The following is a 27,608-nucleotide window of genomic DNA, read 5'->3' as shown; positions in this document are numbered from 1 at the left end:
GTACAAAATAAGGAACCAATTTACATATGAAAAGAAATATCATTTTGGTGAAGTTCACAATAACAGAAAATATAGATTTTCAAGTATACAAATAACCAAAATAAAGAAGTTATAGAATAGCAATTTTATTTTTATTTTAAAAATCAAAAAAAAAATTGTTGCTATTTATTGGGGGGGACATTTGGAGTGTATCTGAATATTGGGGGGGATGTGTCCCCCCCAATATATATGGTGAATACGGCTCTGCATCTAAAGCTAGAAGGGATATTTTTTAGGCTGTTATTGGGATCTAGTTCACAAAGGTTTTAGTTTGGTATTTGACCTCTCCATAGCTGAATACGTTGATGTGCAGAAAGCACAACTCAATCAATCAATCAATCAATCAATGTTTATTTATATAGCCCAATATCACAAATGTTACATTTGTCTCAGTGGTCTTCACAGTGTGTACAGAATATCAGTATGACAATACGACACCCTCTGTCCTTAGACCCTCACATCGTACAAGGAAAAACTTCCAAAGAAAACCCAGTTTAAAGGGAAAAATGGGAGAAACCTCAGGGAGAGCAACAGAGGAGGGATCCCTCTCCCAGGACGGACAGACGTGCAATAGATGCCGTGTGTAAATTGAAAAGATAATACATTTGCAACATAGGTAGTCCAAATGTTTGGAAATGCATGTGTGTATAATAGGAAGATGAATCCACGAGGATATCCATCGAGGACCTATGATCCAGGACCACAGCCACGACTCAAGATCCAGCGCTCGCGATCCAGGACACAGGACCGCAGGATCATCCATGACTCCGGATCCCAGCGTATATAGACACCAAAAAGAAAGACATTTGGGGAAGCTGGGTTAATCGGAACATGAGTGTACACGGGTATAGACAGAGAGAAGGAAGAAGTAAGATGTCCCCCGACAAACTAAGCCTATATCAGCAAAACTAGGGGCTGAATCTAATCAGCCCTAACTATAAGCTTTATCAAAAAGGAAGGTCTTAAGCGCACTCTTAAAAACGGATAGGGTGTCTGCCGCCCGAACACAAACTGGAAGCTGATTCCACAAATGTGGAGCTTGATAAGAAAAGGCTCTGGCTCCCATTGTACTTTTAAAGATTCTAGGAACAACCAACAACCCTGCATTCTTGGAACGCAATGCCCTAGTAGGACAGTAGGGTATAATGAGTTCTTTAAGGTAAGATGGCGCCTGCCCATTAAGGGCTTTGTAGGCGAGAAGAAGAATTTTAAATTCTATCCTGTGTTCTATAGGGAGCCAGTGTAAGGCAGCCAGAACAGGAGTAATGTGGTCCCTTTTCCTAACTCTGGTTAGTACACGAGCTGCAGCATTTTGAGTCAGCTGAAGCGACTTGATTGACTTCTTAGTACTCCCTGATAATAAAGAGTTACAATAATCCAGCCTAGAAGTAACAAATGCATGGACTAGTTTCTCTGCATCGTTTTGAGGCAAGATATGCCTGATTTTTGCAATGTTACGTAGATGGAAGTAGGCGGTCCTTGAAATTGATTTTATGTGGGCGTTAAAGGATAAATCCTGATCAAATATAACACCAAGATTCCTTACAGTCTCACTGGAGGCCAAATTAATGCCATCCATAGTTAGTATGTCTTTAGATAATTTGTTTCGTAGATTCTTCGGGCCAAGTACAATAACTTCAGTTTTGGTCGTGTTTAACATCAAAAAGTTTAAGGTCATCCACGTTTTTAAGTCCTTAAGGCAGTCTTGAATTTTATTTAGATGATTAATTTCATCAGGCTTGATTGATAAATATAGTTGAGTATCATCCGCATAACAATGAAAGTTTACAGAATGATTCCTTATAATATTGCCTAACGGAAGCATATATAATGTGAACAAAATAGGTCCGAGCACTGAGCCGTGTGGCACTCCATGGCTAACTTTGGTTTGCGTGGAAGATTCATCGTTAACACGTACAAACTGAGAGCGTTCAGATAGATAGGACCTAAACCAGCCTAAAGCAGTTCCCTGTATGCCAACTAAGTGCTCTAGTCTTTGCAATAGGATATCATGGTCGATAGTATCAAATGCAGCACTAAGATCGAGCAAAACAAGAATAGAGACAAGTCCCTTGTCTGAGGCTATTAGAATATCATTTGTGACTTTAACCAGAGCTGTCTCTGTGCTATGATGTGTTCTAAAGCCAGACTGAAAATCTTCAAATAAATCATTGTTTTTTAAGTAACAACTGACTCCTTTGATTAAAAAACAAAAGTCCTTGCAGTGTTACTTAGTGTGTGATCATTAGCATTGTCTGGTTTAATTGAAGGACATCCATGAAGCAGAGGAGCCAGGTGTAATTAATCAACCAATTACTGGCTGACTCACATAAAACCAGTAGTCTGTGGTTCAGTGTGTAGCTCTGGTCTCAACTTGAAGGAAGTGCAGAATACTGGTGAGTGTTTATTTATGTTTGATTTTGTTCTGCAGCAAGAGTTTTGAGTATCATTTGTTATGTTGTGCTTTATAAAATGGTGATGGCTCTAATGTTTAAACGTTCCAAGAGGTCCCTATGAAAGCCATTTAGCCTTATGACTCAACAATTCTGTAGGCCTTAATTTTAGACAGCAGCTCTTTGTTAGGGATCTCTAGTTGAAGGGGGATATGTGTACTTTTCTCTCAACTCCAGATTAAAGATGTCTGGCCGTGGAAAGAAAGCTGTGTCCAAACCAAAATCCGTGTCCCGGTCTTCCAGAGCAGGGCTCACTTTCCCAGTGGGCCGCATCCACAGGCTGCTGAAGAAAGGCCAATATGCCAAGCGAATCGGCAATGGTTCAGCAGTGTACCTCGCAGCAGTCATGGAGTATCTCTGTGCTGAAATCCTGGAGTTGGCAGGAAACGCTTGCCGTGACAACCAGAAGCGTCGCATTAGTCCACGACACATCTTGTTGGCAGTGAAAAACGACGCAGAGATCAACACACTGCTGGCAGGAGTCATAATCTCTGAGGGTGGTGTCCTCCCAAACATCCATGCAATCCTTGTCCCCAAGAAGACCAAGGCGCCCAGGGACGAGAGTCCAGCTAAAGATGTTCAGTCTAAATAGTTTTAATAATATACATGTTTTACAAATGTTATAATAAAGTGTTGTGTTTTTTAAACTGATGCTTTCCTTATTTGACACTTACATAGCAACCCTACCCTAAATATGTGCAGGTTGTGATTTTTATTTTGGAATAAAGATGCAATTCTGTCTGCAGACATATGTTGCTGTCCAACTAGCCACATGCTATTGAGAAACAAGTGACATTGCTGCAGTTTACTATGAGGCACCGCTCATAATTTACATTTCTGATCAGCAACAACTGAACAAAAGGTTGACCTGGTAGTTCAATTTGGATACATCTCAAAACTTAGAGTTTCTCATGTGAAGTTATTGACTTCAACAGTTTAAATACGCATGCTATTCCAAAAGTATTCATTTCAACCTGACTTGTTTTGGCTGATTTATGTAATCAGACCTTAAACCTTACTTGGGAGGATTTTATACAGTTTTCTTTTTGTGGAATATGTCCAATAATATGATCAGGGCAATGATGTATTTCAGATAGCAAGTATAACAATAGAAATCAAGCATCACCCATAAAATGGCTCCACTGTGCTTAGTCTTTTTGTAAAAGTTTACATTAAGTAAATGTAACAATACTTAAGTTTTAAAATAGAATTACCACCTTAAACCTGTTTAGCCCAGACCCCCCGCCCCCGGGCTAAAAACAACAGTGTTCACGAAACTGTGTCTCAGGGCTTCTTAACATTTAACAACTTATTAATGTGTCATACCGACTTAACTGGAAGAAACTCAGCTACCTGACGATATGAACCATTTTTATCTAAACAAAACACAACTCTAACGCCGAGCGTCTGAATCAGCACTAAGCGAAAGAGTGCTGACGCACTTAGCACATAACTCACGGTAGAAATATGTTATACTTCATCGGATCTGCACAAACTAGATATCACATGAAAGCTGGGATTCCAATGGTATAAGTATCCTCACTGTGCAACCAAAACTGAGCAAAGACACAGTTCAAGTTAAGTCTAAGTTCAAGGGCTGACATTTTGGTTTAAAACTTAAACGTTTGGCGCTGTTCACATCTTTACTGTTAAAATCCTATCAGGTGCACTTGGGTCTCAATGAGCATGTTTTAAATCTGAAGATTGTGCTGCCATCTGCTGTTGATGTTTTATCAGCACAAGTGGGAAAGATGATAATTGTGTCAGGCCTACATCCATCTTGACTTATAGCCTTCAGTTGATTTTAGGGCTGAAGTCGAATAGTCCATTTAGCTTAGGAACCTTCCTAAAGGAGTGAAATGACCCGGAAGTCCTTCAGTGGCAGCCATGATAAGTGCCGTTCGAATTCTCTAGAATGATGAGAATGATAGGAAAGGAGGTTTCAAACTTCCTTTATAACCTCCTTTAGCTTAGGAACCACTGGACTTCCCTAACCGACAGGAGAAGCGAAAATGCTGCCCCACAATGCCTTGCAGCCGCAGCATTTGCCGTCACTCAACAGTCAGCCGTTCACGGAAACAACCGATTATGACCGAGAAATGATATCATGAAAGTTACGGTGCTTATTAAGCATTTTAAAACATAGGTGGTAAGTTGCCAAAGTGCTTTGTTTTGAACGTTCATCAGTATTATAATCAAAAAGAGAAATATGAACGTTAGTTTTCACTGAAATTATCAAATAAAGTCAACATGTCAGTCTTTACTGAGCTGTGTGGGGTTTGTTCAACTTTTAAAAGATGTTTGAATGGTGATATACACAGTGATAGATGTTAAGGACTAACGTTTATAATAAATACATCTGTATTGATTTTAAGATCTTTAGTTCATACAATCATACGTATTGGGATCATTTGTATTAATGTGGACCGGAGGGAGAGGGTGACGAGCATAAGTTTCACTTTCCTTTTTTATTTAAATTCCAACTTTGGTCATGAAGAATATGTTTCTCTGTTGTCCACGTTCATAAAGCAAAGCAGCAGCATCAGAGCACGGTGCAGAGTCTCTAGATGAGTCCGTCGTTCTTATTAAACATCCATGTTGTAGTCCGCTGTATAGAAAACTGTGGTTTCCATAGTTTCCCCACAGCAGCAGACGCACAAAATGACGTCCGCTGGCGCATCATAAACACGTCGGATAGTGAAAGTGCATTCGGATTCTCTAAAGTACCGCAGTCTCTTCTCCTAAGTCCTTTTGAATTCTCCTATCCACTATCCCTTAACCCCGTGACGTTTCACTCAGAGGTCAAGGAATAGACGATAGGGTTAGAACTTAGGAGCTGATTTTTAAACTATCCGACTGCAGCCTAGATCTTAATGTAGTCTTCCTGCTGTGGATTCGGAGAGTTTGGAGTGCTTCGGGTGAGTGCAAGATTGAGAGCAGCTGGTGGAATGGCGTCTTTGAGTCCTGGAGAGGAGGATATGGAAAGTGCATCTGAAGGAGAAGGAGGATGGAAAGAAGTTTAAGAAAGAAGATAGACATGTCAACTGACAGTCTCAGTGAGTCTGATTCTCAGAATGAAATGAAAAGAACAAAGAAAAGGAATGAAGAGTGGAAAGTGATTGTGGAGTTTGGTGAACAATCCGCAACTAAATTACACCCAGTGGCCTTGACTAAAGCGATTCACAAAGAAATTGGTTCGATAAAGCAAGCAAGATTTCTGAGCAAAGGACGGATGTTGATAGAAATTATAAATGCAAAACAACAGGAAAAGTTACTGAAAAAATGAAGACCCAGTTGAAGTTTGAATTAAATGCCTTGTTCCCGGAGCAAATTGGAAAATACGTGGAGTGATCAGTGGAGTTCTGCTAGAAATCAGCATTGAATAACTCAAGAAAGAAATTAAAGGGGGAAAAGTCTCTGTAGTTAAGCGTCTTCCTATAGGTATCAGGGTAGTGGATAGTTTGTCTGTTCTTCTTCAGTTTGAAGAAACAATTCAACAGAAGATAATGATAGGTTGCATGAGCTTTCCAGTAAGAGAATTCATCCCTAAACCTCTGCGGTACTTTAAATGCCAAAGGTTTTGGCATGTGGCAGACAAGTGATTGTTAATAAGTACAAATGTGTGGCCTTTATTGGAAAAGTGGTGAATGTTTCTTTTCAACAAACAAAAAAGAGGTCAAGACTGAAAACAATAGTGGAAGCAGCAGGTGCATTTTGGAGATAAAGGATATAACCGTTGAAATGCTACATGATATGCTAGCCCTCAATAATGATGATTCACAGAAGATTAGTGAGTAGATTAATGGTTTTTCTCATTCTGCAGTGGAATGCTAGAAGCCTTATTGCAAATGGACAAGAATTTAAGATCTATATGTCATAGTCTGCTCCATCATTCACCAGTAGTTTTCCATTCACCTGTCTCACCTGTTTTCCACACCCACTCGTTAGCTCACTCTCTTTCTCTTCTGCACCCATTAGCTTCTGCCAGTATTTAAACCCGCACCTTACACACACTCTTTGCCAGATTGTACTTTGCCTCATGCTTGTCTTTCCCGCGTTTGATACTAGATTGCCTACCCGGTTCCGACCCTGCCTGTCCTCGATCTGCCTGCTCTGCCTGTTCCCTGATCCTGCCTGTCCCTCGACTATCCTGCCTGGCCTGTTATCCGACCCTGCCTGTATCTACGCTGACCGCCTCGCTTACTCCCTGACTCTCTGCCTGTCCCTGACTCACCTTCTGCCCGCTGTCCTCCGGTGCGTTAAACTGCTCGGTTGGTATTCCTCAGATCCAGTGGAATCTCTAATCAAGTTTATTACCAATTCTCCTTGGTTTCTCGAGTGCTGCATTTGGGTTCTCCTTAAGGTTGTGACACTATATATATATATATATATATATATATATATATATATATATATATATATATATAAAAGAAACACCAGATGTTATTTGCATTCAAGAAACATGGCTGAAGACTCATTTGGACTTCATTATTGGGGGATATAGTGCAATAAGACAAGATAGAAATGATGGTCAGGGAGGGGGATGTGCAATCTTTATCAGAGAAGTAATGTCTTATAGTAGGCTAACATTTAAGAACAGTCTTGATTTAGAAATAGTGGGTGTAGAGCTTTGGGCTAATAAAAGGAAAATTAGTGTCCTGAATTTTTACAATCCATGTAATAAACTCAAAATAGAGAAATTAGACAGACTTTGTCAAGGAAATTAAATAATATGCTGTGGTAATTTTAACGCACATAATACAATGTGGGGGGGGTCCACAGATTACAATGGACAGGTGGTGGAGGATTTAATGGAGGCAAAGGAATTAGTTTGTTTGAATAATGGGCAAGGTACAAAACTCAATTTTAGAGATGGAACAGAGTCTGCGATAGATCTAACTCTCAAGTGAATTAGCTTCTGATAGCAGTTGGGAAGTATTGGCAAATAACAGTATTGGGAGTGATCATTTTCCCATTGTAATCAAGTTTGATGTAACTAACGTGGTTGAGCTAGATGGTATAATGAGATGGAATTTTGCTAAAACAAATTGGGAGATGTTTGCTAAATTGTGTTGTAATGAAATTGATAAGATTGATATGGCAGGAAGTATTGATGAAATAAATGAGCAATTTACATCAAATATAATTTAAAGCGCTAATAAAACTGGTAGACTTATGTGTTAAAACTTTATGGACAAGAACTAAAGAAAGTGAAGACTTTTAAGTTGTTGGGAATATGGTTGGACGAGAGAGTCACATGGAGTATTCATATTGATAAAGTAGTAGATAAATGTAAAAAGGTTTACATGTTATGAGGTGCTTGGCAGGCACTAAGTGGGCGGCTGATAAAGCTGCTTTGAGGAATGTATACACAGCCCTAATTACATCAGTCATAGAATACGGACTAATAGTGTATGGCGCAGCTGCATACTCTTCTCTACAAAAATTGGATAGAGTCCAGGCACAAGCACTAAGGATATGTTGTGGGGCAGTCAGATCTACACCAGTGTCGGCACTTCAGGTAGAGGTCGGAGAAATATCCATTTATTTGAGGAGAAAACAGTTAATTGTTAATTACTGGGCAAATCTACTGGGCCATGAAGATACTCACCCTACTAAACAAACTGTAAAAGCAAGTTGGAAAAGTAACAAAATTAAAAAAGAAAGTTTGTGTGCTTGTGTTTCAGAATTATGTAAGGAATTCAAAGTTAAGGAATGGAATATTAGTCCGACTGTGTTGATATCAGCTGTTCCACCATGGTTACTACCTCAACCTGTAATAGATGTAGGCCTATCCTTATTGCGACTTTGCGAGTGATCACATCACAGTGTACACAGTGGAGAGGATATCTCACTAGCACTTCAGTGGATAGAAAAAGTACAGCCAATGCGAGTGGTCATTTGCTCTGACTCCAGCGCAGCTTTGGAGAGTATAAATAACTTATCGTCATTCTGTCGTCAGGATATTCTGATGAAATTTTGTAGGAGTAAAAAAAGAAAGAAACGGCTCTTACTTTACTTCTTGTTCTTAGTTACAGACCACTTCACTTTACACAAACAAATCTTGCTTAAAGTGTATTAATCTAATCTAGCACATTTGGGATCTCTAAAGTTTGATTCATTAGGAGGTTGTACTTCCATAAATGATTTTTAATGAAATGTTCCACTAACAATATTTGTGTGTTTAGGTAATTCTGCTACCACTAACAGCGCATGCATCTCAAGCTTGAAAGCCATTTAGCCTTATGACTCAACAATTCTGTAGGCCTTAATTTTAGACAGCAGCTCTTTGTTAGGGATCTCTAGTTGAAGGGGGATATGTGTTGATTTGAATTGACTCTACACTTTTCTCTCAACTCCAGATTAAAGATGTCTGGCCGTGGAAAGAAAGCTGTGTCCAAACCAAAATCTGTGTCCCGGTCTTCCAGAGCAGGTCTCGCTTTCCCAGTGGGCCGCATCCACAGGCTGCTTAAGAAAGGCCAATATGCCATTCAAATCGGCAATGGTTCAGCAGTGTACCTCGAAGCAGCCACGGAGTATCTCTGTGCTGAAATCCTGGAGTTGGCGGAAACGCTTGCCGTGACAACCAGAAGCATCGCATTGCTCCAGGACACATCTTGTTGGCAGTGAAAAATTACGAAGAGCACAACACACTCTTGGCAGGAGTCATAATCTCAGAGGGTGGTGTCCTCCCAAACATCCATGCAATCCTTGTCCCCAAGAAGAAGACCAAGGCGCCCAGGGACGAGAGTCCAGCTAAAGATGTTCAGTCGCAAGAGTTTTAATAATATACATGTTTTGCTAATTTTATAATAAAGTGTTGTGTGTTTTAAACTGATTATTGCCTTATTTGACACTTACATAGCAGATAAGCACATTTGGTTGAATGCTAAGAAAAGTGCTCAATGTCTTTCTTCCTAGCTAAGGAAACTGCATGCACTTTGAGGAATCCTAAGTTGCACTGATTATTTGTAGGATAAACTCTGCCAACAGTAACCCTAGATTGTGATTTTTATTTTAGGATAAAGATGCAATTCTGTCTGCAGACATATGTTGCTGTCCAACTAGCCACATGCTGTTGAGAAACAAGTGACATTGCTGCAGTTTACTATTAGGCACCGCTCATGATTTACATGTCTGGTCAGTAACGCATGCTAATCCAAAAGTATTCATTTCAACCTGACTTGTTTTGGCTGCTTTATGTAATCAGACCTTAAACCTTACCTGGGAGGATTTTATACATTTTATTTTTTTGGAATATGTGCAATAATATGATCAAGGCAATGATGCATTTCAGATAGCAAGTATAACAATACAAATTAAGCATCACTGTCATTAGTGTTTTTTGTAAAGTTTAAATTAAGTCAATGTAGCAATGCTTAAGTTTTTTTTAAATAAAAATACCACCATAACAAGAAAAGGCCCTTCAGTATTCGTATTGTATTGTATATTGTACAGGGCTTAAATAGCCCATTTAAGAATCCCATGTTGGCCTACTAAATTAAAAACATATTTAATGATTTATTAATTTAAATATATTTAAGTCTGCAATAAAAGTACTAACTGAAGCTGTCACATAAATATAAATAAAGTATAATGATGGAAATATATAAATACTCAAGTAAAATAAAATTACTGCAAAACTGTACCCAAGTATGTAAAATGTTTTCATTTACATTACAACTGAATGCTTTACCTAAATATCGCTCCATATCTTTAAACCGTGGTATTAAGTGAGTTGAAGAAGTGGAAGAAGTACAACTACAAGATCTGAGTACTTCTTCCACCTCTGCTGCATGTTAGCCTACTAAATTAAAACAAAATGTTTTATGATTTATTGATTTATGTTGTATTCATAATACAAGTAACTAGTAACCTAAGCTATCATATAAATATAATGAAGTAGAAGTATAACGTTGGGAAATGTATAAACTCAAGTACAATTTCGCAGTAATTCTATTTTACTTTAGTACAGTTTTTTATTTAATGTATTTATTTACATCCCACCATTGTTTTTGAGCTGTATTCTGTAACCTTAATATTCCTCCATAGTCCATACATTTTTAACAATTATAAACATATATATTTGTGTGCAACTGTCTGACTCCGTAACTCTGCGTCTGTTGAACGCACCCCTGTGGTTAACGACGTGCTTACGTCAGACGTGTGAACAACAAACAGTTGTTGGACTTCAACAAGCTAGCGAATGGTAACGCTAGACAAAAATAGGTTCAACGTACTTCTCCCGGACAGAGGGAAATCTACGACACCGGAGCGGTCTGAACAGCTTCATAACATCATCCTAAACAGCACGGTTCGTACCGGCAGGTGTAGCTTCGGCACGGTTGCCTAGCGCTAACGTTAGCCACCGAAACATGCTCAATGCTCGGACTGTGACGCCTGTTTTTTTTCTGGCTGCCGCTGGTCGAGGGTTGTGATGCGAGCAGCCGAGTTGCAGCACGACAGAGGGTGAGACAAGAACCGGAAAAATAATTTTCTTGACACTGAAGAATGGTGGAGAAACAGACGGGCTCACGTAAAGAAGCTGACATGCGACCGTATCCGGGCCTGGACGTCATCGTTAGGCAACAACTTTAGCAAGCTAGCTAACATTAGCTCGCCTCAAATCCATGCAAATGAATTGGTTTGGTGTCAGGCAGTAAGCTCCCTCTGCTAGCGTAATGGATGCACCCTGACAGCTTGTTTATTTCAATTGACTGTCCTGTTCTTCTTAAATACTGCTGGCAATGTGCTGACGAACAGCGAGCGTTTCGTCGGTTTCCACTTGGAGCAATAACACATACATTATCAAGTGTGTTGGTTGCCTGCCTGGTTGTGCAAAGTTGTCTTGTTTGGCTGAATATCTATTTCACATGTGCATCACGTATTTCTTTAAACTATATTTGTGTTCAACTGCACTTTAATTATCACATTTTAAGGATGCACCAAAGTCACCTGTGGTTTTTGAAAACTATTATAAAAAGTACAACAAACTAGTTAAACATATAATTAATTTCCTAATTGCACTTTAATATAATTTGGTCCATAAAGGAAAGGGATAGGTGCACGTTAGCGTACATTGTTGTGAGACAAAGACCAGAAACAGTCTTATTCGTGTCAGTGGGTTACTAGTTACTCTTTAATCCAGTATCCAGGCTGTCTGGCACAGTGAAAGACTGAGTTTCACTTGAAATGAAAACATGAATATCGAAGAGCAGTGTCTAGATTTGTGCAACGTCAAGACAAAAAGCAATGTGGACGATGATCACAACACTACCAACAACACTGAAGGGGTCAGCCCCCGGATTTCTGAACTGATGACGGACAGTACCACAGAAATACAAAACATTGTTCCAACAGGGGCCCCAGAAACATACCTGATGCCTCAGTTCACTGACAACCTTCAGGCAGCTGAGGAGGACAATCACCAGGCACAAGACACACTGGAAATTGACGAGGTCAATGGAAATACAAAAGGCAGTGCTCAAGACTCCCTTGCTGTTGTGAATCCTACTGACTTGATATTTTCTAATGATGAGCAGCACAAGGACGATATTGTGGTTGAGAAAATGAAGGAAGAAAAAGACACTGATCCTGCAACATTTGTTGTTGAAGAAGGGGATGATGGTGGGGACATGGACATAGGTGTGGATCTGAGTCTTGATGAGAGTGGGGTGTTGGAGACGGAATCAACAAATGTCCAATCTTTTTCAGACAATATTTTAGACTCAGAGTCCACGTCTCAGGATGTCCCAGCTGGCTGCACGGCAGAGAGCCTGTCAGATGCAGGCCAGACAGGCAGAACAGAAGCCTCTAATACGGGCCCGGCTGGACTGTACCCTTCAGTGGAGGAGGGGAATGATAAACACAAACCAACTGGCAAAAGGGTGACATTTCCCTCAGATGAGGATATTATATCTGGAGCAGTGGAGCCCAAGGACCCCTGGAGGCATGGTAATACTTTGTGTTTGTTTCTGTGCCTACACTTGTATGTGTGAGGAACTCTATTTATTCTTCTTGTCTATTAGTGCTTGTATGAACACGTCAGTTTCACATGGTTTGCCAGGATCAATTCTCTTAAGACTTTCTAACAGCAGTGTTCTCAAAGTCCATACTTAAAAAGGATTTAAAGATGCCCTTTCAAGATCCATATTCTGTTTGTAGTTGGTAAAAGGGTGAGATGGATTGATGTCGTGTTATGAACTTGAATACATGAGGTGTGTCAATCTGCCCTTTTTAATAATGTTCCCCTGTGTACGCTCACCTTTTCCATGATCACTCTACAAAGTATTTAGTAATCATGCAGCACCTGCGCCCCCATTTAAAAAAACAAGTTCATTTATTGAATTTAAATAGTCAAATACAAATAGTGGTATAGTGCTTGTTACAACAGCCTAAGTATACAGTGTATATATCTAAATATGGTCCCAGTACGTGTGCAGTAAGCCATATTGTGAGCATATCCCACCACTCCTTGAGATGTGCCATTTTACCGCTGTCAGTTCCTGTTTGTTCAGTGAAAACATGTCTAAAGGAAGCTTAAGCAGTATGTAGTATACTATTACCTTTACAATTTACAATTGTACTTTGTTACTGCAAGGAGTGAGGTTCAATACACTGAAAAGTAGATTTAATTTGAAATGCCATTCTCATAGCTTCTGACAACAATGCAATGCATTTTATATATTTTTTACTAGTTAACAAAGTAACATTTATTTTTTTATTTGTATTGATCCACAGGAATGATTTGAATCTAATAATAATTAATATACTGTTCCCAGGTCCTATAATTCATATTTTATTTGTCTCTTTGTTTTTGTTGATTCATCTTATATAGATGTATACTGCTTTTAGTATCCAGTAGTTCTATGTTGTAATCTTTCCTTGGAAGAACTGGCAAGTCAAGTATGATCAGACAGTGACTCACATGCTCCTACATGTGGTGTGAACAATGAGCATCATTTAATAAACGTTAAATAGTCATAGTGTGCAAATGTGTTTGCTCAGAGTACTGTGGCCGCCGTTGTGATAGTTACCCAGTTGATTGCAGACCGATACGATGTTTATTTAGAAAATATACTGCTGGCCGTACAGTGTCTTTGTGATATGTGTGGTTTTAATGGTAAGCCACAGAGAGTCAAAAATGTAGGCCATGCAGGCCAAAGCAAGGGTCAGTGATGCCAGATTTCCAGAATGGGGGAAGGGGCCTAAAAAAGAAGCAAATAAAGCTTCAAGGTTCATTTGCATACAAAACTGCCTCATGTTCAGCTGAATATAAATTGGTCTATTAACACAACTGTAATTGGTTAGACATCCACTCAGAAAAACACTTATGTGGTCCCCAATTAATTAATTTATCCTCACACATTAAGCTTCTTGTTACTTTAATTTATTTTCTAACCACTCAAATAATTGACATCTTCATTGCATCCATGACCCTCACTGGTTGTCACGTAACTCCTAAGCTTTTACATGTTTTTGTATCAGTTTACGCTGCACTTGCCAGTCAACCAGTCTGATAGGAAATTGGACATGAAATATCTCCAGCCAAACTCCACGGGGGAAAAGTCCAACCCAGTTAGCAGGGATTTCTAGGACCTTATGAAACCCTTAGCACTGGGAACAGTCAAGATGAATGTAATGATCTGTGGCTCAGATTATTATCAAGCACACTTATCATGAAGTTTATTTAAATTCCAAAGGTCCAGTTTATTGCACCGTTGTTATAGAGACAGACAGTTGGTGGCAGTAAAGTTAATCACATGGTACAGAGTGTTCTGCTGTCAATATACTCCAAATATAACACAATCCAACCGATCAAACTACAATCATTTGAATTCCAAATACTCTGACTATGTTTTCAGTCCAGGTATAGTTACATTAAGATCAGATTTAAGGAATTCATTTTCTCACCTTTATGTTTTGAAACATTTTATCGGTGCCTACCCTCTTTGTTTTGTTCTCGTTGATACCAGTGAATTGTAGATTGCTCCCAAAGTCAAATCATTTAATGTTAAAGGAGACATGTCATGCTTTTCCGGTTATTACCCGTCCCCTTGTGTGTTATGAAGGTTTTTATGCATGTAAGCGATGTGCAGAGTCAAAACCCTCAAAGTACACCCTGTAGCAAGTAAAACTCTAAAACAGAAAATACCTCCCCAAAACGCCTCGTTGGTGAAACGTCATTGTCCATTTTTTACTTCCTGGGTGCTGTGTCGTAGAAGCCCCCAGTAGCCACGCCCAGAACTATGACGCGATACGGTCATGCGGTACCCGGAACCAAATGGGCCAATCCGTGGAGCCGTTACGTTACGTCCGCGGAGCCGTTACGTTAAGCCCCCGCTGATTGGTCCAAATTGACCAATCCACGATTTCCTCACACACACACACTCAGTGCAGGCAGCTCTGCTGATTTCTCCTCCCTGGCTGCAGGCTGATAACAGACAATTGGGATCGCGGCGAAATTCTCTCTGCAGACCCATTCTCACAGCGTTTATCAACCTTTTTCTTACTCAATATCAAGCCACACTTATTGTTTTTACTTCGGCTGTGACTTTGTGTGTGCTCAGGGTGAGTTTGGCTGTGTTTCGCTGTGTATCGCTAAACAAGGAAATCACACCTCCACGGAGCTCAGCGCGATTCACAACGTCCCGACTGGTCCCGACTGGTCCCGACCAATCAGAGCACACTGTGCTCACAGGGAGGGGGGGGGGGGGGGGGCAATAACTGCAGCGAGCCGTTTTGTGGAGAAAGTGAATACTGCTGAATACACATACTTTAAAGAGATGCTGTATGCGAAACCAATGTGAGTTTGGAAAATTGCACAGTATTTTTCTATTTTAGTATACCTCAACAATGGAATTATGATCAGTGGAAATGGCCATGACACCTCTCCTTTAAGTGATTTAAATGGCATTTTGATGTGTTCGTTCACAGCAAATTCCTGGGTTGGGAAAAAAAAAACAAGCCAGCTTTCTAGGTGGAAGTAAGAGATAGTATATTCCTGTATGAGAGACACGGCTCATGGCCACTTAAATGACAACAAGCTCGAAGGAGATTGGAAATGCTACTTCAAAGAGAAAATAACTTTAAAACCAATTTCATTGATTGACATTGCAAACACAAACCACTTGTAGTAAACCTGTAAGTAGCATCTGTGCTGATTGTAATATCATAGAGGGGACACATCCCTCAAGATCCCCTCTCGGACTAAAAGAAACTCCCCGTAAAACCATGCAGAGTACTGTTTTAGTGGTTTGCAGATAAGTCACCATTGAGATAAAAAGAAACGGATCTATGCTGATCCAGTACTAAGCCACACTTTGACTATACACTCTGAGCCCTTGGAGCTGCAACACAAGGCCACGGACTTGTGTGTTGTTACCTTATTGTTTGCCAAGTAAAGTTAAAATGTTTGAATTGACTCTCCAACTCAATGGTCAACTCCCTGAACCTTTGACCTTCACCTGGATATCTTCTCCCGTGTCCTGATGCTGCCCTCTATGTTTAGGACAAGCTCTCACATGGGACAGGCTATCTAAATATGTTTGTTTCTCAGGCAAAGCCCAGGAAATGAAATGTATCCGCCACTCCAAGGCCCTCCGTGCTTTGTCGTGAGCGCTGGGCCACAATAGCTCCCTGACCTATCCAGACCCTTTATCTGCAGATCTAGTGTCAGGCTCTCTGGGTCCCTATCTCATGTGATCTGTCCGAAACATAACAGCAAAGAGAGCTGGAGCTCACAGACCCTGGAGCTTCATCCATGCACAGTGTGAGTTACTGCTGGAGGAGCACAGGGCAGAATTTGCTAAATGGCTATTGAATGCCTTGCAAAGCGAAACATATCTGGTTTAAAAGCTGTCACGAAATGAGCCTCTGATAAGAGCAAAAGCTGTCATTCAGAACCAACACCTGGGGTTCAGGAGGGAACAATCGTATCAATATCAGGTGAAATATTTAATTTCTTCCTTGGCACTCATTTGACCACATTTGATGGCCAGTTTCATTGCATCAGCAGGCATACAAAGTGTGAGGCAAGAATGTATGCTTTAAACACCATTAGTGGGTACAACCTTTGTCCTATCATGAGTTTCCTTTTGCCGACAGTGGTAAGAAATATCGATGTCATTTGGTTCTGAGTTTGATAATATCTTTCCTGAGGATGTTTTCCCTTCCCCCTCTCCCTGTTGAGGCTTGAGGGACGCCTGTTCTTTCCCTCAAGGCCTGGGCAAATACTACATCATATCCTGAGATTCCTGAACTTCCCAACATGCTGGGTTGCTTCCCCTGCTCCCTTCGCCTCTCCTCCCTTATTTCTCCTCCTCCCTGGCTGGCCAATTCAGTTATGGGGCAGATCAGTGTTATAACAGCAAAGCATGCCATTACAAAAGCCCTGGATCATATTGGTTCATCTGCAAAGTAATTAATTTTATAACACATATCAGTTGAAAACAATGCCGAAAGAGTTTTTGTTGAGTCATGGTGCTTGCTACCATTGAGAAGGATAGAGCATGATAGAGTATGTTAAGGTATTGTGATACAGCTTTCTGGAGGAGAAAGTTGAACCCTCCTATTTGCAGTGCAGACATTTCCTTCACATTAATGTCTGTTTATTCTGCAAGCAGCCAAACTCTGTGGCCTACGTGCAGCTCCATCTCATGTCATCAGACCCAAGGCCCACTTGGCAACAGGTTATTAGAGGCTTGGTGACCCATGAAATGGTATGTGTTATGGCTGTGGACCAAGTGACATACTGATAAGAAAAGGTTTTCAGTGTACTACATGGTTAGTTCAGTTTGTGCAGGAGGAAGACCTGGTTTGGATTTTCTGAGGTAAAGGCTTAATGAACTGTTGTGAAGTCCTGTATAAATGGACTGTGTGTTGTAAGTCATCTAAAGCACATTTTCATCCCATTGGGAACAACATAGCTGCAAACATTTGAGTCAAAAGGGCCAAGTTAACAGAGTCAAATGCCAGCTGTTAATGCCAGCTTTTGTACACCTTTGTCATTTACAGGCCATTTTCCATAAACACTTAGGAGGTAGGGTATGTAATTTTTTTCAGAAACACTTTTTGTTATATTCCATGGAATGCTCTTAACATCCTGATAGCAATGAATATTTTAAGTGCTTTGACAAAAAATCCATACAAAAATGTCATCTGTGGAAGCCACTAGTAGTAGTACTGTAAAAAGCACATAAAAAAAACTGTAAATAGCACGACCAGCCCGGCTAAAATAACTGGATGGCCTACCTGCCTGTCAGCCTTCCATCTGTGCACAAACTTATCTCGTGCCCTCATTGGTCATGTGCGCGTTCGTGTGTGTTGGAGGAGGGGCTCTGTAAGGAAGTGGCAGATTTGTTCCGGCTGTGTATTTTCAAATTCTAGCGCACTCGAGCTGGTTTCTCCAAAATGACCTACCCCACCTTTAAGAAAAGTGAGGGATACAGTGCACAGCAATAGAAGACGTAACAGGATAACAAGACACATTAACAAGGTGTAAAGTCTGTAATAGAAATAAATCATTATTATTTTATTATTCTGCATTTTATTATACGTTTTACCTCTGGTTGGGTTTAATATGTATGATGAGTTTTAGAGCTGATGACAGGTACATCCCTACCGACCAATAGACTAAGGACCAGTGTCTGATTACACAGCTTCCAATGTGTTGCAAAGTTTTGTAAACATTGGTGTCTTGGCTACATAAACGATATCATGATGATGACACTGTTTCTAAATAGTTTGTCTGTGTATAGTTTTGTTCCTAATCGCCCACTCATGCGATATGTCTGTGATACAATATGACCTGCAGGAAAGCCTTCGTTTGTACTCTCAGTCATCTATTATGCATTTCTGCCTGTCCATGCTTCACCTTGGCTTGTCTTGGACATTTGAGAAAGAACTTTGCGTCTGTTTGGCGTTTGTTTTATGAGTATGCCTGCCCTTTAACCTTTTGTCTGTGTGCACTGGAGCTCTACACCATGATACATTCTACCAACAGATCTGGGGTTTATAATAAATGGTTGAATTGACATGCAAGTCTAAGTGAAATATTAGCCATCAGCTGACGTCTAGTGATGATTTCTCCTCCTGTTCGAATGACTCTAGAACTTTCTGTCCTGATGAAACACACATTTCTTACTCTCCTGATTCTCATCATTCCTGAGGAGGCTGAAATGGTGCCCCCTCATTTAAAAATAGAGTATAAACTGTTGTTTGCTCATGTCATTCTCCATCTGGTCTGGCAGCTTTTCTCTCTCAGACACAAGCCTGGTTTCATGTGTGAGATAGTTTAAAATGGCTGCTCAGTTTTTTCGTTTGCTTTCCTCTTTATCACTATAGTTCATTATACCAAGAGGGGGACTGCTGTTGAGGCGCTCTTATGTCTTACATTGCTGAAGGCATTAAGTAAAGATGTTTGGATATATTGCCATGCTGCGGTTGCTGTGTCTGCAGTATTATGGAAACAAACCTAAAATGCTTTCTTTGTTGCGTGATGATATTTCATTTAAAGGCTGATATTGTGTAGGATGTGTAAAGCCTGGTTCCTGCAGCTGTGCTCATTTATTGAGATTCTTCTTCAGTCTTCCCCAAGTGGGCTATCCGTTAATAATTAACCCCCACGCAGTTACTTGGAATCGATTCCACAGCTTTTGCATAATTACACTTCTGCAGAGTCTGGATGTTTCCTGAGACACTTTATTAGAAGCCGTGACATCTCAATCACTTAGTTTACTCTTGACCCACTGTGCTGATACAGTATGACTTAGGTTGAGTAGAGGGGTTTCAGGTGGTTGTTTAAACCTTTGGGCTCATCTGTTATAGGCTTAAAGTGCTCCCTTTATAAAACGTTCCTTCTGTGTGTTTACCGACTACCGTCTTGTCATTCTGACTGGTAGAGGCACACATCAGCAGTGGCACAATCCCCCCCCCCCCCCTCCAAACCCCATCCAGCCAGGCAGCCAACTGTCATGTGTGAATGACGCTCCTGTCACCATCCACAGAACATCAGTGTGAAATGGCAGGGAACAGGGCTGGAGACTGGGAGGGGGGGGGGGCTATTTTGAACACTGGCACTTTCATGTTAAGTAGGAGCTGGCAACACTTCGATGTTCCACCCACAACATACCTACATCTCTCTCTGGAGGCTTGCCCAAAGGCTTGGGTTTGTTTTTTCATGCATTGTTGTCTTGTGAAAACCCAGTCACCTCAATAAGATGGTGGTTTTTGCTTTAGACTCAAGTCTAAATCCAGCTAAATCCTTCTCTCTGTGATCCCCTGTATAAAAACTGCTTAACTGCGGTTTTTGGTGCTGTTGAATTGTATTGCGTTATACTGATAGGTGTTGATGGATTTGTCTTCTGCATTTACGGTAGGCTAAAAAGCAAAAACATATCTCTTCATCGCTTTGTTTCATTTCAACTACACCACAAAAATACCACAAGGTGGAATCAACATCTCTCTGAAACAACAACTTTTTTAACACAATGTAAAAAAAACTCATGATTTGTGGCAGGACTGTGATGTATTAGTTTTAGCAATGTGTAACTGGCAACTTAGTGTTTGTCAATATTTCCCTAAAATGTAGTTTTCTTCTTCTGAACTTCCTTTGTTTTCACAAAAATCGAGTAAGAGGTCAAATGTTGTGTTGCATTAGGGCTGTGCAATTTAATCGATCTTGCGATATATATCGATATTTAGTTTTCCGAGAAAGTATCGATATTTCAGCCGTGGGTATCGATACATTAAGTCTGATAACTGTGTTCGTTATTCTCGCGTCCAGGAGAGAAGCTTTAAAAAGGAGACTAATTGAGTCTCTGAGAAGGTTCAAATGTATACTTTAATTAATAAAAAGCGCGGTAATGTTACAAGCAGAAGATGGTTCAGTCAGAAAAACAGCTGTGTTCTGGCTCTCGTGAGCGAAGGGAAGAGGGCGAGAACCACTTTTCTAGCTGTTAAATATCCTCTGCTGAATCCTCCCTGTGGGCCGGTTGGCGCTGCTGGGGGCCGGCCCTCCACGTCTCCAATGTTCATTGTTGCGCATAACAGAGGATTCAGACATTGTACATTCAATATATAACTAAACATGCCTTTTCTCCTCCTTAACTCTTTCATGACTTTTCATTTAATACATTTTAAACGCTGTAATCAATACTCCAAAAATACCTCACGGCTGGTATCATTTCCGGTAGTTCCGGATGTTGTCTCATGTAGTGTTAATTTCGTTGACTAAAACTATGACGAAATATGTTCGTCAACGACCTTTTTTTCCATGACGAAAACGAGACGATGACGAGACGGCACCGACGGCAGTAAACAATAATTGTAACGAAATCATCATGCAATATCGTTGACGAAAAGTGACGAGACGAAAATGTAGTTTACCAAATAAAAACTATGACAAAATCTCTCTTTACTTTCGTTGACGAAAAATGAGGAGACGAAATATTATCAAAGATAACGTTAAATCTCTGATAGTCAGTTTTTCTCCCAGCAGTTCCATTTCCGGTGCTGCGGCAGAGCAGCAGCTGTTTCTGTGCTGTGCGCGGCGGTACATTTGAATTACACCGGGCAGCGGCACAATATGAACTGTCAGGAAGACTCGGGTCTAACTCATGGTCTAACTAACTTTATTTAAGAGAAAATAAAATGGCAACAACAGGGCTTAGGAGCAGTGGTCGCACTCGCGTTAACCAAATACCCCCCCGTCAGCGCGAGTGAGTGATACATTGTGCACTCAACGGGTAATAATGGATTATGACGGAAATGTTATAATCCTGTCCGTCAAAATGACTGACACCGAAAAAGTCTAAAGCCACCACTGCTTGGGAGAAAGAAACTATGTGATATTTGGGCCCATTTTCGCTACAATGAGGCAGAGAAAAAAAGCAAATGCATTGTTTCATCAGAAGGGAAGCAATGTGGCCACCACAAACCTGACCAGATACTCTCTGCAAAGCTGCATTCTTAAATCATTCAACCTGTGTTTTTCATCAAATAAGGACAAGATAATCTTATTTATTTATATACTAAAATGACAAATTATTGGTTTTGGCTAGACTAGTTTGACTGAAATGTTCTATATAATCTGATGACTAAAAAAGACTCAACAGTTTTCATTGACAAAAAGTAGACTAAAATAATTAGTTTTCTTTGACTAAAATAAGACTAAAATGCTCAGACTTTTAGTCGACTAAATCTTGACTAAAATGTTTACTGTTTTAGTCGACTAAAATAAGACACAAATGCTCAGACTTTTAGTCGACTAAAACTTGACTAAATAAAAACAGGATGAAGGTGACTAAATATGACTAAAACTAAAAAGGAAATTTAACACAGGACTAAGACTAAAACTAAATTAACTAGTCTCATGCTACCCACGTCTGTAAACAAACGTATTCAAATAAACTGTACCTTCATTTAATATTCAGCAATAATAATATCTCGACGTCTATAGTTGTAGTGTTGAAATCAGTAGGTGTCGGTGTGCAACACTCCGTGTCATATCGCTACTAAATTCACCTCTATAGTAAATGGTGTATTAGCCACATGCTAAATGTTAACCGGAGATGAAGGATTTTCAGAATAAAAGCTTAACAACTGGTTGTGCACAAGAACTTCTGGTTTTTCAGTATAAAACAGCATTTAAACTGACGGTATGTTTAAGGTACTTTATGCCATCAAAACATTGATTTTAATTTCTAACAAGTCCCATTCAAGTCCCCCGTGTTCTGCCACCTGCTGCACCTTTTAATTCTCCATTGTCCATTGTGATACTGCACTTTATGTACTTACGTTTCAAAGGCTTGTAAGCTACAGTTTGCACTGTTTCAATAAATGAAACAAATTTTCTCACCACATCCTTTCATTCATTTTGTCCAGCATTTGCAAGCTGTAGACTCTCTGTCAGAGCCATATATTGTATAATTGATGCTTTCAGTTTTCAGTTGAATTAATTCAATCCAAGTCAATGGAACACTCACAAGATTAGGGCTGTGCAATTTAATCGATCTTGCGATATATATCGATATTTAGTTTTCCGAGAAAGTATCGATATTTCAGCCGCGGGTATCGATACATTAAGTCTGATAACTGTGTTCGTTATACTCGCGTCCAGGAGAGAAGCTTTAAAAAGGAGACTAATTGAGTCTCTGAGAATGTTCAAATGTATACTTTAATTAATAAAAAGAGCGGTAATGTTACAAGCTGTGTTCTGGCTCTCGTGAGCGAAGGGAAGAGAGCGAGCTCCACCTTTCCAGCTGTTGAATATCCTCTGCTGAATCCTCCCTGTGGGCCGGTTGGCGCTGCTGGGGATCGGCCCTCCACGTCTCCAATGTTCGTTGTTGGGCATTACAGAGGATTCAGACATTGCACATTAAATATATAACTAAACACGCCTTTTCTCCTCCTTATCTCTTTCATGACGTTTCATTTAATACATTTTAAACGCTGTAATCAATACTCCAAAAATACCTCACGGCTGGTATCATTTCCGGTAGTTCCGAATGTTGTCTCATGCTACCCACGTCTGTAAACAAACGTATTCAAATAAACTGTACCTTCATTTAATATTCAGCAATAATAATATCTCGACGTCTATAGTTGTAGTGTTGAAATCAGTAGGTTTCGGTGTGCAACACTCCGTGTCATATCGCTACTAAATTCACCTCTATAGGAAATTGTATATTAGCCACATGCTAAATGCTAACCGGAGATAAAGGATTTTCAGAATAAAAGCTCAACAACTGGTTGTGCACAACAACTTCTGGTTTTTCAGTATAAAACAGCATTTAAACTGACTGTATGTTTATGGTACTTTATGCCATCAAAACATTGATTTTAATTTCTAACAAGTCCCATTCAAATCCCCCGTGTTCCACCACCTGCTGCACCTTTTAATTCTCCATTGTCCATTGTGATACTGCACTTTACAGCTACAGTTTGCACTGTTTCAATAAATGAAACTAATTTTCTCACCACATCTTTTGATTCATTTTGTCCAGCATTTGCAAGCTGGAGACGCTCTGTCAGAGCCATATATTGTATAATTGATGCTTTCAGTTTTCAGTTGAATTAATTCAATCCAAGTCACTGGAACACTCACAAGATGTCACCAAAATCCCACTGTCCCTTTAAAATCTTTCAGAAAATGATATAAGTGTATCGAATTATATCGAATCGCATCGTTGGCTGAATATCGTGTATCGTATCGTATCGTTGGCTGAATATCGTGTATCGTATCGTATCGTATCGTGAGATTAGTGTATCGCCACAGCCCTACACAAGATGTCACCAAAATCACACTGTCCCTTTAAAATCTTTCAGAAAATGATATAAGTGTATCGAATCGTATCGTTGGCTGAATATCGTGATATATATCGTATTGTGAGCTGAATATCGTGTATCGTATCGTATCGTGAGATTAGTGTATCACTACTATGTTGCATGCATTGTTATATGAGGGACTACATAATGTATTTATTTATCTTTCTTTTGCTTATTAAACCTTCTTGAATCCCTGTAGAGGAATAATTAGAATGTTCTAATATGCAACATTGAGTGGCTGGTCAATACCAAAACACTAGGGCTGTGCATCTTCACTGGTCTCACGATTCGATTACGATTATCCTGTCTTCGATTCGGTTCGATATCCCGGTGCATTACGATTCATACCAATGCGTTGCATCCTCAATTTTCTATATTACTGCACATGGCTTATTTTTCATCAATGCATGCAGTAAATACATATGAAGTCTCTTTTTATTATTTAGAAAGTGCTTCAGAAATCAATAACATAAATGTCTTGACATTAATTTATAAACCAAAATAAATTAATTGTATAGGTCTAGCCTCCGTGTGTGAAGTTGTTCCATCCTCAAAAACAAAAAGCTAATGCTTCTGCAGTCTAGCTGCAGCTTCTAGCCACGGTCTTCTGTTAAGAAAGGACACTGAATGTCCTGAATGAGGCATCACACATAGGACTTGAGTCTGAACACAGCAGACAACAGGAGTATTTACAACAGCATATACAAACAAAAATACTGCATGTGGGTGCACACTTACATTCTCTGTTTTACTGTTACATAAATCCCATGAATGTATGAGATTAAATTAGCTTCATTATATCTCAGTGATTAAGTGAATAATAAAGTTTCTATCGGGTCACTATCAGCCTGTCACTCATTATTTTCAGGGCGGGGTTTGGAGGAACGGAGAGGAGACGGTGATCACGGAAGCTTTTTTCCTCCTGCCTTCACAAACTTTACACACGTATCGTCTGAAAATTGCTAGAGAACATTCATACTTTGCAATCCAAGACTTAATTAAATCCACCAAAAACCTGACATGATTGTAATGCGATTATTTTTGAAAAACATAAATCCCTGTGTCTCTGAGCCGCAGCGACACGGAGTGATTCAGAGCGGGTCCTTCTGCTGTTGGTTCTGGACTGGTGTTCTTGTGTTGGTGGATAAAGCAGACTGCTCCGTGTTGCTGTGCCGCTGTGCCGTTGTCACGTCTGTTCCCTGATCTCTGCGTCACCGACCGATTTGATATTAAAGTGACAGAAAAAACGTTATAGTAAAACCGCGGCCGGAAAATCAGGAAGCAACGTTACTACTCTATAACCGATTATCTTCCGTCACTGCATCGATATCGAATCGTCCACGTCCGCATCGCAATGCATCGTAGAAACGATTATTTTCAACACCCCTACAAAACACATGACCCGGCATCTCACCCTCAGACTTAAATGGTTTTAGTTATAACAGGAAAACAAACATCATCGAATGCTGAGGATGTGGGCCTGCAGCTGAAACAGTGGATCATTGGACACCTGGCCTCCATGTGTTGCTGGTTGCTCTGTGTCCAATCTTCTATATTAGATCACCTTTTTGCTGCTGGCTGGGAGGTCTCCCTTGTAAAAGAGATCCATGATCTCAAGGGACCAATCTGTCTAAATAAAGGTTTGAAATGAAATGAAATGAAATAATTTCCTCTTAGAGCATGTCAACTGTAAAAACTGTTTTCTCTGTGGTAACCTTTCATTACAGACATTTAAGCGCTTAAATGTTGTCTAAATGATCAGTACATGGTCGGGGTTTTCCAGAGACCTCACTTTATCCTTCTTGAACTGGTTGTCAGTTGTCAACAGGCTGACTAACTTTTCTGACCGCAGTCCTCTCTTTCTTTCCTTGCTGTTGTGTAACTTAGCGTTATTCTGCGCTGAGAGCCCTGCTGTTGATGCAGATCTAGATGTGTGCAGACAGCAGGTCAGGTGTTTATCTGCCGCAGCATGACTGAGGCTGGTACAGTCTTCGCCACATTTCCAGTCAATGCCAAAGTTTATCTTAAGCTCTTCACACACACATACACACACACACACACACACACACACACACACACACACACACACACACAGCATTCTTTTTCCCTGACTGATGTTGGAATTTGCAACATGATTCACAACATTGGTGTATCATTTTGTAGCCACTATATTCATTTTTATTGAAAAGTATATCCAAGTCATCTTGTGTGATTGTAATTTTGCTGCATCCTATTTTACCAGAGGAACCTGATTGTATAATGTAAGCCGAAACAAATCAAGACATTATACAAGTCTGCAAAAAAGTGTTGCGTCTTCCTCTGCTCACATGCAAACACGTGTCTTGGCTTGTTTCCTCCTTTTTGTGAGAGTGAGGGAGAAAGCGCTTCACTTGCAGACTGTGTGTTTTCTCTTTGTTTCTTGTCAGCTAGAAGGAGAATAATGGTGAGTGATGAAGGCACAGGATGGCAAGGCTTAGGACGATAAACAGACGTTGACATGTATAGAAATGCTTTCTCTACAATTACTTATCCTTGAGTGCAGAAACAGAATCTTGAACATATCTTATTGTGCAAATGTGGAGCAAGTGCTTTCTGATTACTGTCTACATTTATATAACAGCAGGTGCTCAATAGGTGAGTGCGAGCTCCTTTTTCAGCACTTTGGGAGATACAGTGGGGCAAAAAAGTATTTAGTCAACCACCTATTGTGCAAGTTCTCCCACTTAAAAAGATGAGAGAGGCCTGCAATTTTCATCCTAGGTATACCTCAACTATGAGAGACAAAATTAGGGGAGAAAATCACATGATTTTTAAAGAATTTATGGTGGAAAATAAGTATTTGGTCAATAACAAAAGTTCATCTCAATACTTTGTTATATACCCTTTGTTGGCAATGACAGAGGTCAAACGTTTTCTGTAAGTCTTCACAAGGTTTTCACACACTGTTGCTGGTATTTTTGGCCCATTCCTCCATGCAGATCTCCTCTAGAGCAGTGATGTTTTGGGGCTGTCACTGGGCAACACAGACTTTCAACTCCCTCCAAAGATTTTCTATGGGGTTGAGATCTGGAGACTGGCTAGGCCACTCCAGGACCTTGAAATGCTTCTTAAGAAGCAACTCCTTCGTTGCCCGGGCGGTATGTTTGGGATCATTGTCATGCTGAAAGACCCAGCCACGTTTCATCTTCAATGCCCTTGCTGATGGAAGGAGGTTGTCACTCAAAATCTCACGATACATGGCCCCATTCATTCTTTCCTTTACACGGATCAGTCGTCCTGGTCCCTTTGCAGAAAAACAGCCCCAAAGCATGATGTTTCCACCCCCATGTTTCACAGTAGGTATGGTGTTCTTTGGATGCAACTCAGCATTCTTTCTCCTCCAAACACGTCTAGTTGAGTTTTTACCAAGAAGTTCTATTTTGGTTTCATCTGACCTTATGACATTCTCCCAATCCTCTTCTGGATCATCTAAATGCTCTCTAGCAAACTTCAGACGGGCCTGGACATGTACTGGCTTAAGCAGGGGGACACGTCTGGCACTGCAGGATTTGAGTCCCTGGCGGCGTAGTGTGTTACTGATGGTAGCCTTTGTTACTTTGGTCCCAGCTCTCTGCAGGTCATTGATTAGGTCCCCCCGTGTGGTTCTGGGATTTTTGCTCACCGTTCTTGTGATCATTTTGTCCCCACGGGGTGAGATCTTGCGTGGAGCCCCAGATCGAGGGAGATTATCAGTGGTCTTGTATGTCTTCCATTTTCTAATAATTGCTCCCACAGTTGATTTCTTCACAC

General features: G+C 40.2%; 1 protein-coding gene and 1 pseudogene across 1 annotated transcript in view; both read left to right on the top strand.

The window, feature by feature from the left end:
• Positions 1-2,406: 2,406 nt before the first annotated feature.
• Positions 2,407-9,297, top strand: LOC117457580 (uncharacterized; annotated as a pseudogene).
• Positions 9,298-10,647: 1,350 nt separating this feature from the next.
• ppp1r37 (protein phosphatase 1, regulatory subunit 37) overlaps positions 10,648-27,608 on the top strand; it is a 46,697-nt gene continuing 29,736 nt past the window's right edge. Inside the window, exon 1 of the mRNA XM_034097081.1 lies at positions 10,648-12,446. Within this exon, the coding sequence (XP_033952972.1) occupies positions 11,693-12,446 (754 nt within the window). The 5' untranslated portion in view covers positions 10,648-11,692. The remainder of the gene's footprint in view (positions 12,447-27,608) is intronic.

The sequence above is a fragment of the Pseudochaenichthys georgianus genome, chromosome 13, assembly GCF_902827115.2.
Source record: "Pseudochaenichthys georgianus chromosome 13, fPseGeo1.2, whole genome shotgun sequence".
In the NCBI taxonomy this organism is placed as follows: Eukaryota; Metazoa; Chordata; class Actinopteri; order Perciformes; family Channichthyidae; genus Pseudochaenichthys; species Pseudochaenichthys georgianus.
The sequence above is the reverse complement of the archived record's forward strand: the minus strand, read 5'-3'. Positions and strand labels throughout refer to the sequence as shown.